Source organism: Alligator mississippiensis, chromosome 7 (genome assembly GCF_030867095.1).
Source record: "Alligator mississippiensis isolate rAllMis1 chromosome 7, rAllMis1, whole genome shotgun sequence".
NCBI classification, from domain to species: domain Eukaryota; kingdom Metazoa; phylum Chordata; order Crocodylia; family Alligatoridae; genus Alligator; species Alligator mississippiensis.
This window is the reverse complement of record NC_081830.1, coordinates 39655019-39669438: the sequence shown is the minus strand read 5'-3', so window position 1 is coordinate 39669438 and position 14420 is coordinate 39655019. Positions and strand designations below refer to the sequence as shown.

General features: G+C 45.1%; 1 protein-coding gene across 1 annotated transcript in view; it reads left to right on the top strand.

Annotated features, from left to right (window-relative positions):
• HS6ST1 (heparan sulfate 6-O-sulfotransferase 1) overlaps positions 1-10443 on the top strand; it is a 254419-nt gene extending 243976 nt beyond the window's left edge. Inside the window, exon 2 of the mRNA XM_014599098.3 lies at positions 3497-10443. Within this exon, the coding sequence (XP_014454584.1) occupies positions 3497-4205 (709 nt within the window). The 3' untranslated portion in view covers positions 4206-10443. The remainder of the gene's footprint in view (positions 1-3496) is intronic.
• Positions 10444-14420: the final 3977 nt, after the last annotated feature.

Here is a 14420-nt window from a genome sequence, read left to right as displayed (position 1 = left end):
GAAAAGCAACCTGTTCAAATTTGCTGATGATACCAAAATTTGGGGTGAGGTGGGCACGTTAGTAGGGAGGCAAAGACTGCAGCAAGACCTGGATAGGTTGCAGGGGTGGGCTAACAAAAACAGGATGTGTTTCAGTACAGACAAGTGCAGGGTGCTGCACTTGGGCAGTAGTAACCAGCAGCACACTTATAAGATGGGAAACTCCCTTCTTGAGAGCACGGAGGCAGAAAGGGATCTTGGAGTCATCATTGACTCCAAGATGAACATGGGCCGACAATGCGAGGTCTTGGTCGGCAGAGCTAACTGGACCCTATCGTGCATCCACAGGTGCATCTCAAGCAGGGCCAAGGAGGTGATCCTCCCCCTCTACGCGACACTGGTCAGGCCACAGCTGGAGTACTGTGTCCAGTTCTGGGTGCCGCGCTTCAAGAGGGATGTGGACAACATTGAGAGGGTCCAGAGGAGGGCCACCCACATGATCCAGGAACAGCAGGGCAAACCCTACAATGAGAGGCTACAGGACCTGAACCTGTTCAGCCTTGTTTCCCCTAGTGCCCCCCGGGATAACAACGAATAACGGCCACAACTTGTTGGAGAGTAGGTTTAGATTAGACATCCGTAAGAACTACTTCACAGTTAGGGTGGCTAGGATCTGGAACCAACGTCCAAGGGAAGTGGTCCTTAAGAAGAGGCTTGATGCCTACCTGACTGGGGTCATTTGAGCCCAGTTTTCCTCCTGCCCAGGCAGGAGGTCGGATTTGAAGATCTACAAGGTCTCTTCCGACCCTACTTCTCTGATTCTATGATCAGGACTTTGCTCTGCCCCAGACTCCCTGTGTGACTATCCAAGCTACCAGGCATCAGTTCCCTATCTGTAACATAAGGATCTTTAATGCTGCCTTTTTCCTACCCTTATCACCTTTGACTGCACCCTCTTCAGGGAAGGAACCATCTCATACCTTGTCTTTGTACAGTGCCTACAAATGGATCCCCGTCACAATCTGAACCTCTGGGCACTATCATACTCTACATAATAATATATAGTTTTAAAACTGCTTCAGGAAAAACTGCAACCTTCAGATTCCATTGGTGGACATAACATTTTAAAAAGTCCACCACAGTTCACAAGTCAAAAAAAAAAAGTCAGCAATGTTTAGCATCAGTGTCTGTTGCTTGAACATCTGGCATCCATCACTGCTTTCCTGCTCCTTCCACTGTCATATTTTATCCTCATCTGTTAGAGGTTTCTTAGCGCTGTTTATATAAATCATAGCTGCATCCAGTCAGGGAGATGAATCATTATTATGGGCTGCAATGTAAATGAAAGAAAAAGAAACTTAAGTGAGGTTTTTTCCCTATCATTCTACAAGTGTTGTTTTACTAGACAGCACTGTGCTTCTGGCATGGTGAGAGCCAGACATTCTCACATGAACCACAATTGTCATCTGTACCAGCTCTGCTTGTGAAAACTGAAGGTGAAAGAGCAGTTGGTCTCACCCAGCATACGGTGAAGTTGATGGAAAGACCCATGCTGAGTGCTTGGGGTTTGGGATCAGGCCATTGGTGAATTAGTAGTCAAGTGGAAAGGGAAGTGTTCCTTCAAATTAGATTTCCTGGGCACTAGTTTTGATGCATTTTCTTTAAATTAAATCAGTCAAGCTTCTACACTGAAATAGGTGACTGCAAGGAAACAACAGTATGTAAGGCATTAGGAAAATATGGGCTGTGCTAATATTAGCCAGAACAGAGGTTTTTTTTGAATCTGCATTTTTATTTTCTCTAAAATCCCCCAGAACCCCCTCCAGGGCACATCACATGTATTTCTTGTTGCCCTAACCCTGCAGCAGCACAGAGCCACGTTCTGCCGATGTCAGCTCAGAAGGAAACAGTTCTGGTCCTGTACTCGTGCTGAACCCTTCTCGAAGGGCAGGACCCCAAGTAACCCCAATTGGTGCTTTGTGCCAATGAAGTCTCTAGCAGCCCTGCTGAGATGAGAAGACATCTAGCCTGAGGGGCCTGGAGCACATCAGTGGATCCTATCTACTTAAGTGACTTAAAAGGCCATTTATTTATCCCAAAGTACTGATCCTGTGACCAATTAACGTCATGAAAATTGACTCCAGTGAGCCTTAGGTCAAGGCCCAGTTAAACAGAACTGGTATTAGGCTACACCAATGGTGCTCAACCTTTTGGCCCTGTAGGCCAAATGAGGGGTATGAGGCTAGTCCCCCCACACACACCAGGATTGGGCCTCGTTCCATCTCTGCTTGGTCCCACATTTGGGGATCAGGCTCTGGGGCCCCAGGCCACCTCTGCCCAGGCCTGTGTGCAGCGATCAGGCACCAGGAGCCCCACATTGCCTCTCCCTGGCCCTGTGTGCAGTTATGTGGCCCTAGGGCTCCACACTGCCTCCACATGCGGGGAATGGGCTCCGGGGGCCCAACGCTGCTCTTGCACACTGGGATCAGGCCCCATGTTACCCTGTGTGCCCAGCCTAGCATGTAGGGCCACAGCCCGTGGGGTTCCCCACAAACCCATGGGGAGCCCTCGAGGCTGGATGACAAGGTGCTGAGAGCTGGAGCTGGTCTGCAGGCTGGGGGGTTGAGCACCCCTGGGCTTCACCTTTCTCATCTGAGTCACAAAGCCTTTGGGTAACCAAGCACACCATGGCCTGAGGCTTCAGTGATTCTCTGCTCACCACAGATGCAGCACACATGGTTTAGGCTGCCAGTTTTTACATTATTGCACTACAGTGTGCTGAGAGCATAGACTTTTTTATTGCTCTTGATTGTCTTACCTCTGAACCCACTTACGCTGTGTTTTGAATACTGGATTTTGGTTAGGTTTTGCATGAATTTGTATGGATTGGCACCAGTGAGACTGAGCTGCTGCTCACGGCTGGTAGACTCACTCTCCAGCTTCCTCCCCGGTCTATTTTAAAGGAGGTTTCTGGGCTGTGCCTTGCTTCTCGATGTGGACACCTGTGTTCCAGTTTGGTCGCAAGATCAAAGGAGTGATAGGCTACCCACTCAACAGGTGTACAAACTGAAAGTGATAGGGTCCGCTTATAAATAGACCTGGTCTTGGCCAGTGGCACAGAACAAGCCCTAGCTGACTGCAGGTGCACGGTCATATGAAAAGCCAGTCAACCCCTAAAGCCAAAGCCACTCCATAAAGCTGGCAGATCAGTTGAATTCTGATGATCCGTTTCGACATGGCATTCTGTTGCTGGAAAGCAATATCCCAGAGAGACGGTGAGTTATGACTTGGCATGCCTGAAATAGAAATGAATGAGTACCAGGGAGAGACATATAGCCCCAGTGTGGCTTAAATTACCTCACATTACAGATTCTAGGAAGAAAATAATCAGCAGTAAATGAAACAAATGCTGAGTTGCTAACTTGCTGTCCTCTTTGATGTGTGTCCTAGGCCTTACTTGCTAGGTGACTGTGTTTGTTGCATGCCGAGTATTTATTTCTTCTTCTTCTTCCTCTAGAAAATTTTACTACATCACACTGCTGAGAGACCCTGTGTCCCGTTACCTCAGCGAATGGCGACACGTCCAGCGAGGAGCTACGTGGAAGACTTCCTTGCACATGTGTGATGGTCGAACACCGACCCCTGAAGAGCTGCCATCATGCTATGAGGGCACGGACTGGTCAGGGTGTACGCTGCAGGAGTTCATGGATTGCCCGTATAACTTGGCCAACAACCGCCAGGTGAGGATGTTGGCTGACTTGAGCTTGGTGGGCTGCTACAACATGTCTTTTATCCCTGAGAACAAGCGAGCACAGATCCTGTTAGAGAGTGCAAAGAAGAACCTTAAAGACATGGCTTTTTTTGGCCTGACTGAGTTCCAGAGGAAGACTCAGTACCTGTTTGAGAGAACTTTTAATCTGAAATTCATCAGGCCCTTCATGCAGTACAACAGCACAAGGGCAGGTGGGGTGGAGGTGGACAACAACACCATCCGGAGGATTGAGGAGCTTAATGACTTGGACATGCAGCTTTATGACTATGCAAAGGACCTCTTCCAACAGCGCTATCAGTATAAACGGCAGCTGGAGAGGATGGAGCAAAGGATAAAGAATCGGGAAGAGAGGCTTCTTCACCGATCCAATGAAGCACTTCCCAAGGAAGAGACAGAAGAGCAAGGACGCTTGCCCACTGAGGACTACATGAGCCATATTATAGAGAAGTGGTAGCATAGGCAGACTTTTGTACTGATGAGATTCTAGGGTTTCCATTACAAAAGATCGTGGAAGTAAAAATACGAAAACCAACACAAAAAAGTCTTTTATTTAAGTGAGCCTGTAAAACAGAAGGTAGAATGCTTCTTTGAACAAAGGGTCTTTTTACTGTTTCTTACAAGACCATTGAGATTCTTAAAAAAATAAATAAATACATAAAAAATAAAAAGGTCAACATTATAACTCAGACTTAGAAATGCGCACATGCAGCTACCCGCTTTGGAGGCCAAATACAGTGTAATGTTTCTTATCCTCCCAAATTAAAAAAGAATAGATGACAGATGTAGGATTCCCCCACTTCCCCGTGTTTCCCCTCAGTACAAAGACATCTGTATAATTTAAAAACAAAACAACAAAATGAAGGTTTTTCTTTTGTGGTTTTTTTGGAGGGTGGAGGAGGGGGAATTGTTTTGTTTTCTTCAAGTCAGAGTAACGGTGAAGTTGATTGTGTGCTATACGGTCAGGCTATGATTTCACCACAGGGGCAGCTCCTTGGATTCAGATGGCAGCCACTGCCAGGAAAATGGAGCATAATGAAAACAAGAACAGCAGAGGATGAGAAACATTAAAACAAACTTTCTCTGGCCTAGGATATACACTTAGCACAGCGGTTTGGATGCATTGCACTGGTCTCACACTTCTCAACATCACTTTACCATAGTAACAACATTTAGGGAATTCATTCACAAACATCCTCCATGTTTGCTTCAAACAGTCTCCAGTGCAAGAAAAAAATCTCACCAAATTCCTTGTAGAGAGAAACATGCACCCAGATACAACCTTCTCATCCCCACACAGGTGCAGTACGTGCATTTAATCCATGGACTTTGTCAATACCACGTGAAAATCCTTTTCTTCGAAAACAAGTCGAGCTAAGAAAGTAGGCAGCATCACTCCCTCCCATCCCCACAGCAGGAAGAAGTTCCCACGAGTACTCAGCTGGAAGGTAGGGGAGGGTGCACCTCAGCACCTTAGAGACTAACTGGTTGGGAGAAGCAAGCTACTTTATCAGATGTTTGTAACAAGTAGGTTAATGCCTACAAATGCTCATGCCGCTCTGAACTGGTTAGTCTAATACGCTGCCCTGCCCTGCCCTGCCTTCTGCCTGACTTCAGACTAACAGAGTTAACTAACCACTTCTGTGCACAAGCACTTGGTTGTCAGTGGCAATATGGCTGAGGGATGCTTTTAAGATTGGTGTGAAAAACAAATCTTAATTACAGTGCACCCATTTACTTACCTGTGGCCACAGTTTCAAAATGTTATTAAAAAAAACCCATTGGTGATATCCTGCTTCCAGGGAGGTCAGTGGGCAAAGTTTTGCCGATTTTGCTGGGGGCAGGACAGGGCTCTGTGCCAGGGCTCTGCGATTGCCTGCCATTGCTCCAAATGAATTGCTTAGCAGTGCACATGGTCCTTTGGCAGGGTGCTTTCTCTCTAAACCTTATGCTAAATGAACAAGCTGCACTCCTCAAACTGGAATGGGAGATCATCAATAACAGTTTTCAGTCCCAGGCCCTGCTCCGGCCAGGGCCATTCTTCTTCACGTGCTTTTTTAGGGTGTCACAAAATGACATTCTCCAGTGTGGGCTCAGCTGCACCAGCTTTCCGTGTAAACTTCAACTCAGAGACGAGCCAGGGCCTTTTTAGTGCCCCATCCCCAGCTCTTTTGGCTATGATCTGGTTTGTTGTTATTCTAAGCACTTCTGGGTTTTGTCTGAAACATGGAAATGAAGCAAGTTTTGTCTGCTTCATGCATCACCCATTATTACTTTGCTCCAAGACCCAAACCAGCTCTTGTTTAGGGTGAAGTACAAATCAAATAGAAGACAGTTTGATTTTCAAAGGCTGCGTTAACTGCAGATCAGATATGGCTCTGAAATCACAGGTGGGAAGGCAGAGAGCTTGATGTATTCAGCTCCAGCCTGTCATTTTTACAGAGTGGCTCTTTCTCCTCACAGGAGCGCACTGAAGTGTCACTCGTGTTGTATTTTAATTCTCTCTCTGCCTCTGTGCCCTGCTACCAGTGCTCCAGAATTCAAATTGAGTTTTGCAGAAGAGTGGGCTGCCTGAACTGCAGGGACTATCTGGTGTCCTCTCATATACCCTGGTGCTTTGGTAGATGTTTTTCTCCAAACACAGTGGAAATGGTAGGAAGCATGTGGAACAGAAACCTGGGCAGCACTGTGTATTGACTTGCAGTCCAAGTCTGGTCTGATCCAAAGCCTGCTGAAGTCACTGGGAGCCTTTCCATTGAGTTCAGTAGGTTTTGGATCAGGCCCTTCCAGCTGAGATCACCAGAGCTTCTGAGCATGTGCTTAACTGTCAGTAGAGCAAAGAGTTCAGGCCTTTTCTGAACCAGGCTGTTAATCGCTACCTGCTAGTGCTGTCCTCGTTATGGGTCTATTGGTGCTTCCATTAAGACCTGGCTCCTGTTCCCCAAGGTGTGTAACTTGGCCAAGAACATTTGCTACACGCTGAAAGCTGGGAAGCAAAAGGGAGTGCTCTTCAGTTGTTGCTTTGGGGGTGGGGGTGTTACAACCACACTTCATCTCTGAATTCCCAGACCTGGGAGTAATAACGTTGCTCATTCCCAGAGTGTTGCTGTAACTAAAGAAAACATTTATTTTTTTTAAAATGCAGTTTTACAGGCTGTTTATCCACAGACCCAAACACGAGATATAAAAAGCATATGCACAGTATTAGACTTTACCCAAAGGCTTTTCACTGTGCATTCAGTGTTATGGATCTATAATACACAAATGGTTACTACAGCTAATCCGTATTCAAAGCGCACATCAGAACAGCTCCAGAAGCAAGCATGCTGTGAAAGCTCAGGCGGTACCATATACACTAGTACTGAGTTTCAAAAGCAGTTCTGTACTGAGGGCCTAGTTCTGCTTTCATTGACAAAAGGTTGACAAATGAATGGGGTCATGCCACCAAGGCTGACAGCAGAACTTGGCCCAGGGCTCTCTTAAGTTCTTTATTATGAGCCCTTAGTAACCAGCTGAGCTCTCGGACCTGTCTACAGGTTCCCAATCAGGGGGAGCCTCTGATCCCAGGAGCACATCAATAGTAGACTCTTTCCAACCTTTTCTTTACAATAACAAACTATTGAAACTACAGAGTATTGTTAATGGTTTCACTTTAAACCCACAAAGAAGATGAGATTTCTAGTGGTCTTAGCTTGGCACTGGGAGCCAGAAATGTCTATGTTCAAGTCCTGGTTCTAACCAATCCCCCAGTCTGCCTCAGCTTCCTCATCTGTATATTGGGGATAACAATATGTGCTCTCTACAAAGAGGCATAGTGTGGGAGAACCAATTCCAAGCACTAAGAAAATAAATATTAAGTCTGAATAAAGGAAATGAAGAGTTGTGACTTCAAAACCCCATCCTTCACCCAGCCTGCTACGCCAACCTATTGGCTATAGACTATACCCTAATTTACTGCAGATGCTGGGTGCCAGGGAGGGGGCTGCAGGACACAATTATTGCCCTGACGATAATTTTCTTGCTTTTAGTGGGTTTAAGGGAATTTCTTTAACATAATGTGAATGTAGTTTATTGTGATTTATATGTACTACGATTTGGAGTGGTACACCTTTTTTTTAGGAGCAGATTATTTGATGCTACAATAACATGAAAAATGTATGTGTAGTTTAAAATGAATAGACAACAGCGACTTTAAGAAACTCCAGAAAAATTATCGACCAGATACCTTGTTCTTGTTAAATATGTGCCCCCTCCCCCTTCTGATACATCTCCCCTGCCACTCTCTGAACTTCCTATACATTTCAAGCTTCCTACATATGATGTTTATTCATCAGGCATAGAAATATGTCATCGCAGCAGTCGGGGTAGGTGAGCTACAGAGGTAGTGAAGACAATTTCAAGATTCCAACAAAGGCCTTATCAAACTCCGTGGAAAGGCTACCGCTGAATTCAAAGGTGGTTGAATTATGTCCCAATGCAGTTCAGCAATTGCCATTGATATATTTATTGTCTTTCTACCACAATTACAAGGATCTTCTAGTTAGGGCTTCACTCCTGGGGGTGGAAGGGAGGAGTTATGAAGTGTTTGTGGGGGGTTATGAAAGCAATGACATTGATGTGAGCAACTGCATAAGGTATCCACATGGAGTGACACCCAGTGAAAAAAAAGGGCCTGATTCTTCACTGCCTTGCATTTCAGGTTGTTTACATCTGTACATCTGTAAATGCTCCCACCCAAGAGGTATAATTTCCCATTTGAAGGGTGGAGTTACCCAAACCACCTTCCAGTAGCTAACGTCAAAGCCTGATCGGCTGTCTGAGCAGTTATTTTCTTCAGCATAAGCAACCAGATACCACCTCTTACTGTACCCATTTCTTGATATGCAAAATCATGGAAAGGATGCTGTGTCCCTTAACTTCCCGCCTGGAATAGGAAGTGGTGTTATGGAGGTGAGTCTGACAACAGAAGATAGTTGTGAGTTAAATATCACTAGGCCTGGTCTCCTGTCTGTTACAGGATTCCTGTCCAAAGGCACCTTGGAGTCAATTCATGTCTTCACGTGATTCAGATGGGTGACCCTGCACATTGCAGTCCCTTCGTGGCCTACACAACAGGAATGGTGCAGGCAGCAAAGGCCTCCAACACGTTTCAAGTCTCTCTTGCAGGGATGCCCTCCTGTGACACACAGTTTGGTTGCCAGGTTGCTCCAGCTCTTTACCTTGCTGCTCTGCTGGGATCACAGGGCAAGGCAATAAGCAAGGTTGCCAGTGGTGACATGGATATTACTCTATTAGCAAATGGACTGAGATGCAGATACCACTGAGAAGGGTGTGCCCTGGATTTGTGACTTAGCATTTAAAGCCTACCTCACCCCTTCACAAAGCTTTGAGGCACCCAGCCTCCCTGGAAGTATCTGAAGGTAGCAGATATCACTGCAGTGATCTGCACGTGGGTTTGGGAAATGGCATCTTTTGAAGGAGGGTGCAACCCATGGCATCTGCTGGATTCAAGTAACGGTACTGCTGGGCTATCTTTGATTCTTGCTTTTAACTTCACTGTACTATGCAGAGGCAGGGCAATGGCACACTGCAGTAGCGGGAGCAGACGTGGGGTTCACCAGCAGAACCAGGCCACTAAAGCACAGCTCACTCAAATCAATGACTGGCAGGCTTCACACATGCAACCAGAGTTATCTGTGGCTGCTTGCTGAAACCACCAAGGTGAATGTGGTCCTGATAAGCACTTGGATGTCACAGGGGGCTTTACCCACCCAACAGGCAGTGGGTTTTAGAACAATTTTTGGTCATCCATGCATGATTTGCAAACGAGCCTTGTTCTTCCCTCAAGCCCCTTGCACTCTCCTCCCTCCCCTCTCCCCCAGCATCCCTTCTATAGCCAGGAGGGAGAGTGCTGTGCTGTAATTAATAATTTTATATTCAAATGCTTTCCTGAACATGATTTTGTTTTGTACATATTGGAATATGATTTAACTTATTTTTGTTGCCCCTCTTAATTTTTAAGTGCTTGGGTTTTTTTTCTTTTTGAAACAAACTCTCTCTCGGTGTGAAGTCCCTCTATGTGCATAGCCTGCTAGGAACAGCAGCCGCAGGCTTTACCAGCAATCTCAAGGGTAGCAGTCAGATGTGATGTTGTTTAGTCATTTGCTCTTGTCTGGAGTTTTGCTCATGTTCTCCTGTCTTTCCATGCCACTGTATATGGAGCACAGGAGAGATAAAGGCTAGATGAAGGCAGGGCATTCATTTCCTCCCCTTTTCTTGTAGGCTTTACCTATCAAGGAACTCAGTTCTTATCCCTTTCAGGTTGTGACTGAGGGTAAAATAGAGAAAAAGCAATGTCCCATTCCTCCCCACCCCCTTTGCCATTGTAGATCACACAGATTCAGCTTCTTTGAAAGTGATTGTGTCTGAGATCATCCACGCAAAATGTTTCCATTGGGCTGAATGTGTCATTTCACAAACTAAAAAAAACCCTGTTTAACTTGAGCCAAGTAACACCTACAGCTTTATATATTTATTTATAGCATCTTATGAAAAGAAGTGTTAAGGAGGAGGTTTGCTTTTTTTGGTTTTATTTTTCCCACAGCAACAACAAGTAATTAAAAAAAATAATCATCTAATTGTTTCTGTCTAGATCAAGAATGAGTGTTAGCAGATGAAATAAACCCTAAAGCTGAGCCTCTAGCGTGTGTGTGTTATCCTTGTGTTGGCCCTTTGGAGTCAGTATTCTCCAGTGACCTGGCTGCTGTTTCAACTATCTGATATGTCTGGCTATGCTATATTACATGAAGGTAAAGCTGCAAGCAGGGCTGCTGAAGAGGACTTGGTTTCAGATTTTTGGTGCGCAGAACTTGCAGTAACAATTATTCCAGCAGAAGCAGCTGAATCCATTTGTTCTTAGTTAATACCAGGCCAATGCCAAAACCAAAAATCCTGCCACTACATCATTCAGCTATTTTAATTATATTTAACTCTCATTGTCATCACTCTGCTTTTTGCTGTCTACACCTCTTCTAGTGATATAAGCATATAGGCAGGAAAAACAATGCATGTTATGCAAATATTGTAGGATATTCAGGGGAAGTGAATTATCTTACATTCAAAAGTATTTGAACCAAATTTTGTTCTAAGGCTTCTTATCCATCCAGGGGGGGAAATATTAAGTTGTATTAAATAGTACTGCAGTTATTTTTTTGGTGTATTGAGAAACCAGCTGTAGAATTGGGGGTAAGCAGTGAGGAAATGCTCATGTTATACACAAGACCATTCCACAACCTTGAGCACTATACAGGCAGTCCTCAGACTTCTGACACAACTGGTTCCTGAAAATTGCATCTTAAGTCGAAATGTTGTAACTCGGAACCGATTTTCCCATAGGAAACAATGTTATAAATGGGGGATTGGTTCCTGAACCAAGGCCCAATACCCTATTTTCAGTAAAAATAACCTAGCATTTTGTACTCAATCAAGTATAGATGAGTAATATAGCTACATTAATTTACAGGCACTCCTCACTTAACGACCGAGTTCCATTCCTGCGACTAGGTTGTTAAGCGAATTGGTCGATAAGCGAGGAGCCGCCCCTTGATACTGCGTGCCTTGGCTTGAGACACCGCACTGCCGTTTCCACGACCAAAGTTCTCGTACTTACGACCAGTTCTCGCTGGTCGTAAGTCCGCGCGGTCGTTAAACAGGTAGGTCGTTAAGTGAGGAGTACCTGTATTTATATTGTAAATAGCAATCATATTGATTTGGAAGGACTTATTTGAGGTGACTTTGCTTGACTTTTTGAAGGGTTCTTGGCTGGAGTCTTCTCAGGAGTTTTGGCTGCAGGTTTTTCTGGAGTCTTGTCTGCTTCCTTAAAGAAAGTGTCCAAGCAAGTTTGGACAGATGTTCTCCAGGGAGATGGGCAATGCAGCAAACTTGTTCGCTGGTGTGGCATTGCATCAGATCGAGCATTGTAAAGTCGAAACTGACATGAGGAAGTTGAAATAGGGTGTCAATTTATAAACGTTGTAAATGCAAAACAACTTGAATTGTTTGAAGTCAAGGACTGCCTGTAATTACAGCACAGCAGCCTCAATGCATGTGCATTGGTATCAATGGAATTCAATCTACATAAATGAGATGACAATCAGATCCATGGAGCCAGGAGGTCAGCACAGCAACAGTTCCCATTTAAAAGGTCTAGAAACCCAAGCTTACACCTTTTTAAATGGTTACCATTTGCAGACACTGCTGACATAACCAGCTAGGTAGTGATGTGGCAGTGTTATTGAAAAGGTATGGAGGTGCTAAATAGTTAACTGAAGATCAGATGGTGAATCCACTGCAGAGCGAAGCTTAGAATCCAGATCATGGGAGTCAGCAGTCCACGCTCTAACCACAAGGTCCCACAGTTCCCTGTCTGGAAAAGATTAAATTTAACCCTTCACCTTTGTCTAATAAATAAATGGCTGCTGAAAACAGCAGTCTCCAGCATTCCTCATCTTCATGCAGCTCAAGCACAGTGTTACAATTGGGAACAGTGCAATCAATGCAGAAAAGTTCCCAGGAAATTGAACTTTTTATCTTCTAATGTTATTTACCTTAGAATAACAAAACTGTTTCCCGCATCCCTTTCTAAGTACTAGTCACCTCCAGAGTGCTTTGAAAAGCCTGCTCAGTATTCAGACATGTTGCAGGTACCATCTGCAGCCCCAGGATATTAAGCAATAAAGTCTATTTACCTGTGCACATCAGGAAGGAAACAATCCACTGGGGTATCCTCTATCAAAAGCAAACTTTTATGGCACAGAGAAAAAGTTAAACAAACCCTAGTGTTTTGGCCATCAAGGCTTTTGGAAAGGTGGTCATGCTGGTATTTCAGAGCATGCTGTCTCTATTCCTAGAGAATTCCAACCATCAATAGGGAAGCACCAGTTGGTTTCTACACATCCACATACGGAGACAGCTCATTGCACAAAAAACTGCTCGGAGAGCCCTCAGGTCACTGATATTAGAAAGTAAGTATGTAGCATAATGAATAGCAAGAGGAATGGCCTCTGCATGCTTACAGCAAGCCCGTTTTCTTTTTCTTCTTTTTTTTCAGTATTCTTAGGTCTGATCACTGCAGAGCTCCCCGCCAATCGAGGTCACTGTTCTGATGGTAATGAATAGAATGGAAGAATCAAGTCCAGCGCATACAGCGTAGTGGAGCTCAACCTTAGGAACAGCTCTATTTTCACAGGGGTTGATTGGCCTGATGTAGGCAAGGGGAACTGGACAAGTGGGGCTGTGGCAGATGTTTCAAGTGGTCCAGGGGGTGGTATGGTACATTGGTGCCCTTGACTCAACCAAGTTGAAAAGGGGCTTAATTTTCCTTTACCTAGCTCAGTGGTGTTCAATCTTTTGGCTCTGTGCGCCAGAAGAGTGCTGTGGGGCCAGTCCACAGGCTGAATTAGGCCCCATGTACTAGGATTGGGCCCCACACTGCCCTGCACGCCCAATCTAGTGGGCAGGGCCACACAATCTGACCCATGGGACTTCCCATGGGTCTGGAAATTTGGCAGCAGGGAACAATACCACCTGATGCCAAATTTTCTGACCCTTAGGGAGTGACACAGACTGCATGACAACACCACGGCCCAATCTGACCCAGAGGCCAAAGGCTGAGTACCCTACTATAGCTCAGCTCTCAGCTGAAGGTGAGGAACGATGAAAGGCTGAGCTGTAGCTGGGCACCAGTATAAACTTATATTTACAGGTTTCCCTTGCTTTATGCTTTGCATGCGTTCTTGGAAAATGGCACATAAATTCATATAAAGGGAGCCCACTTTACAATGTGACAAATAGGGATACGTTCCAAGACCTCGACTGTACTGACCCCCAGACCCATTTCTACTACTTTGACAAGACAATTTTGGTACTCACCAACAGCAGACAGTACACACAAATACAGCACTATCATAATGGGGATGGCAACTACAGAAACATGTGTTGCAGACAACGAGCAAGGGGCACAGATCCATATAGGAGACTACATTTTGGTGTGCACTACTCCCACAATGCACTGCACAAAGCAGCTGACTGTGGGCTTCCACCACAGCGACTGCACAGAAGTGAATTTACCTTGCATATAACACATTTTTGGTATCAAAAGGGTCATCGCATAAGAGTGAATTCGCATATGCAGAACCAGCATAAAGTGAGGGAAACCTGTATTTCATCTCTCATTGTCTCCCTTAGACATGCCACAAAGAGACAACCAGGGAATGACAGGGAGGTTGTGCTACAGGTCAAGCAAGTAAGATGTGGTTATAAGTCCAGTGAGAAAAGGCTAGGAGAAGTAATCAGGAGTAACTTAGAAGTGTGAATGTGAGAAACTCATCATTTGTAGCTTAGAGAAGGAATTGCACTCTTTGTGCTGGTCACTCAGGTCTACAATACAACTTCTAGAGCAAAACCTGCCCCCAGCATCCAAAGCCCATCTGTGCCAAGTTTGTAACCCAGGTTAAGCGCATGGTGCAAGTCACAGACAGCCTGTGGCTGAAAACCAGCTTCAGAGTTGCCTCTTGTTGATTTTTACCATTCAGCCTCCTCCTCCTCCTAGCAAATATGTCCTTTTTCTTGTACCTAAATAACAAGTTGTCCCCATTAAAACAGTCTCCTGCCT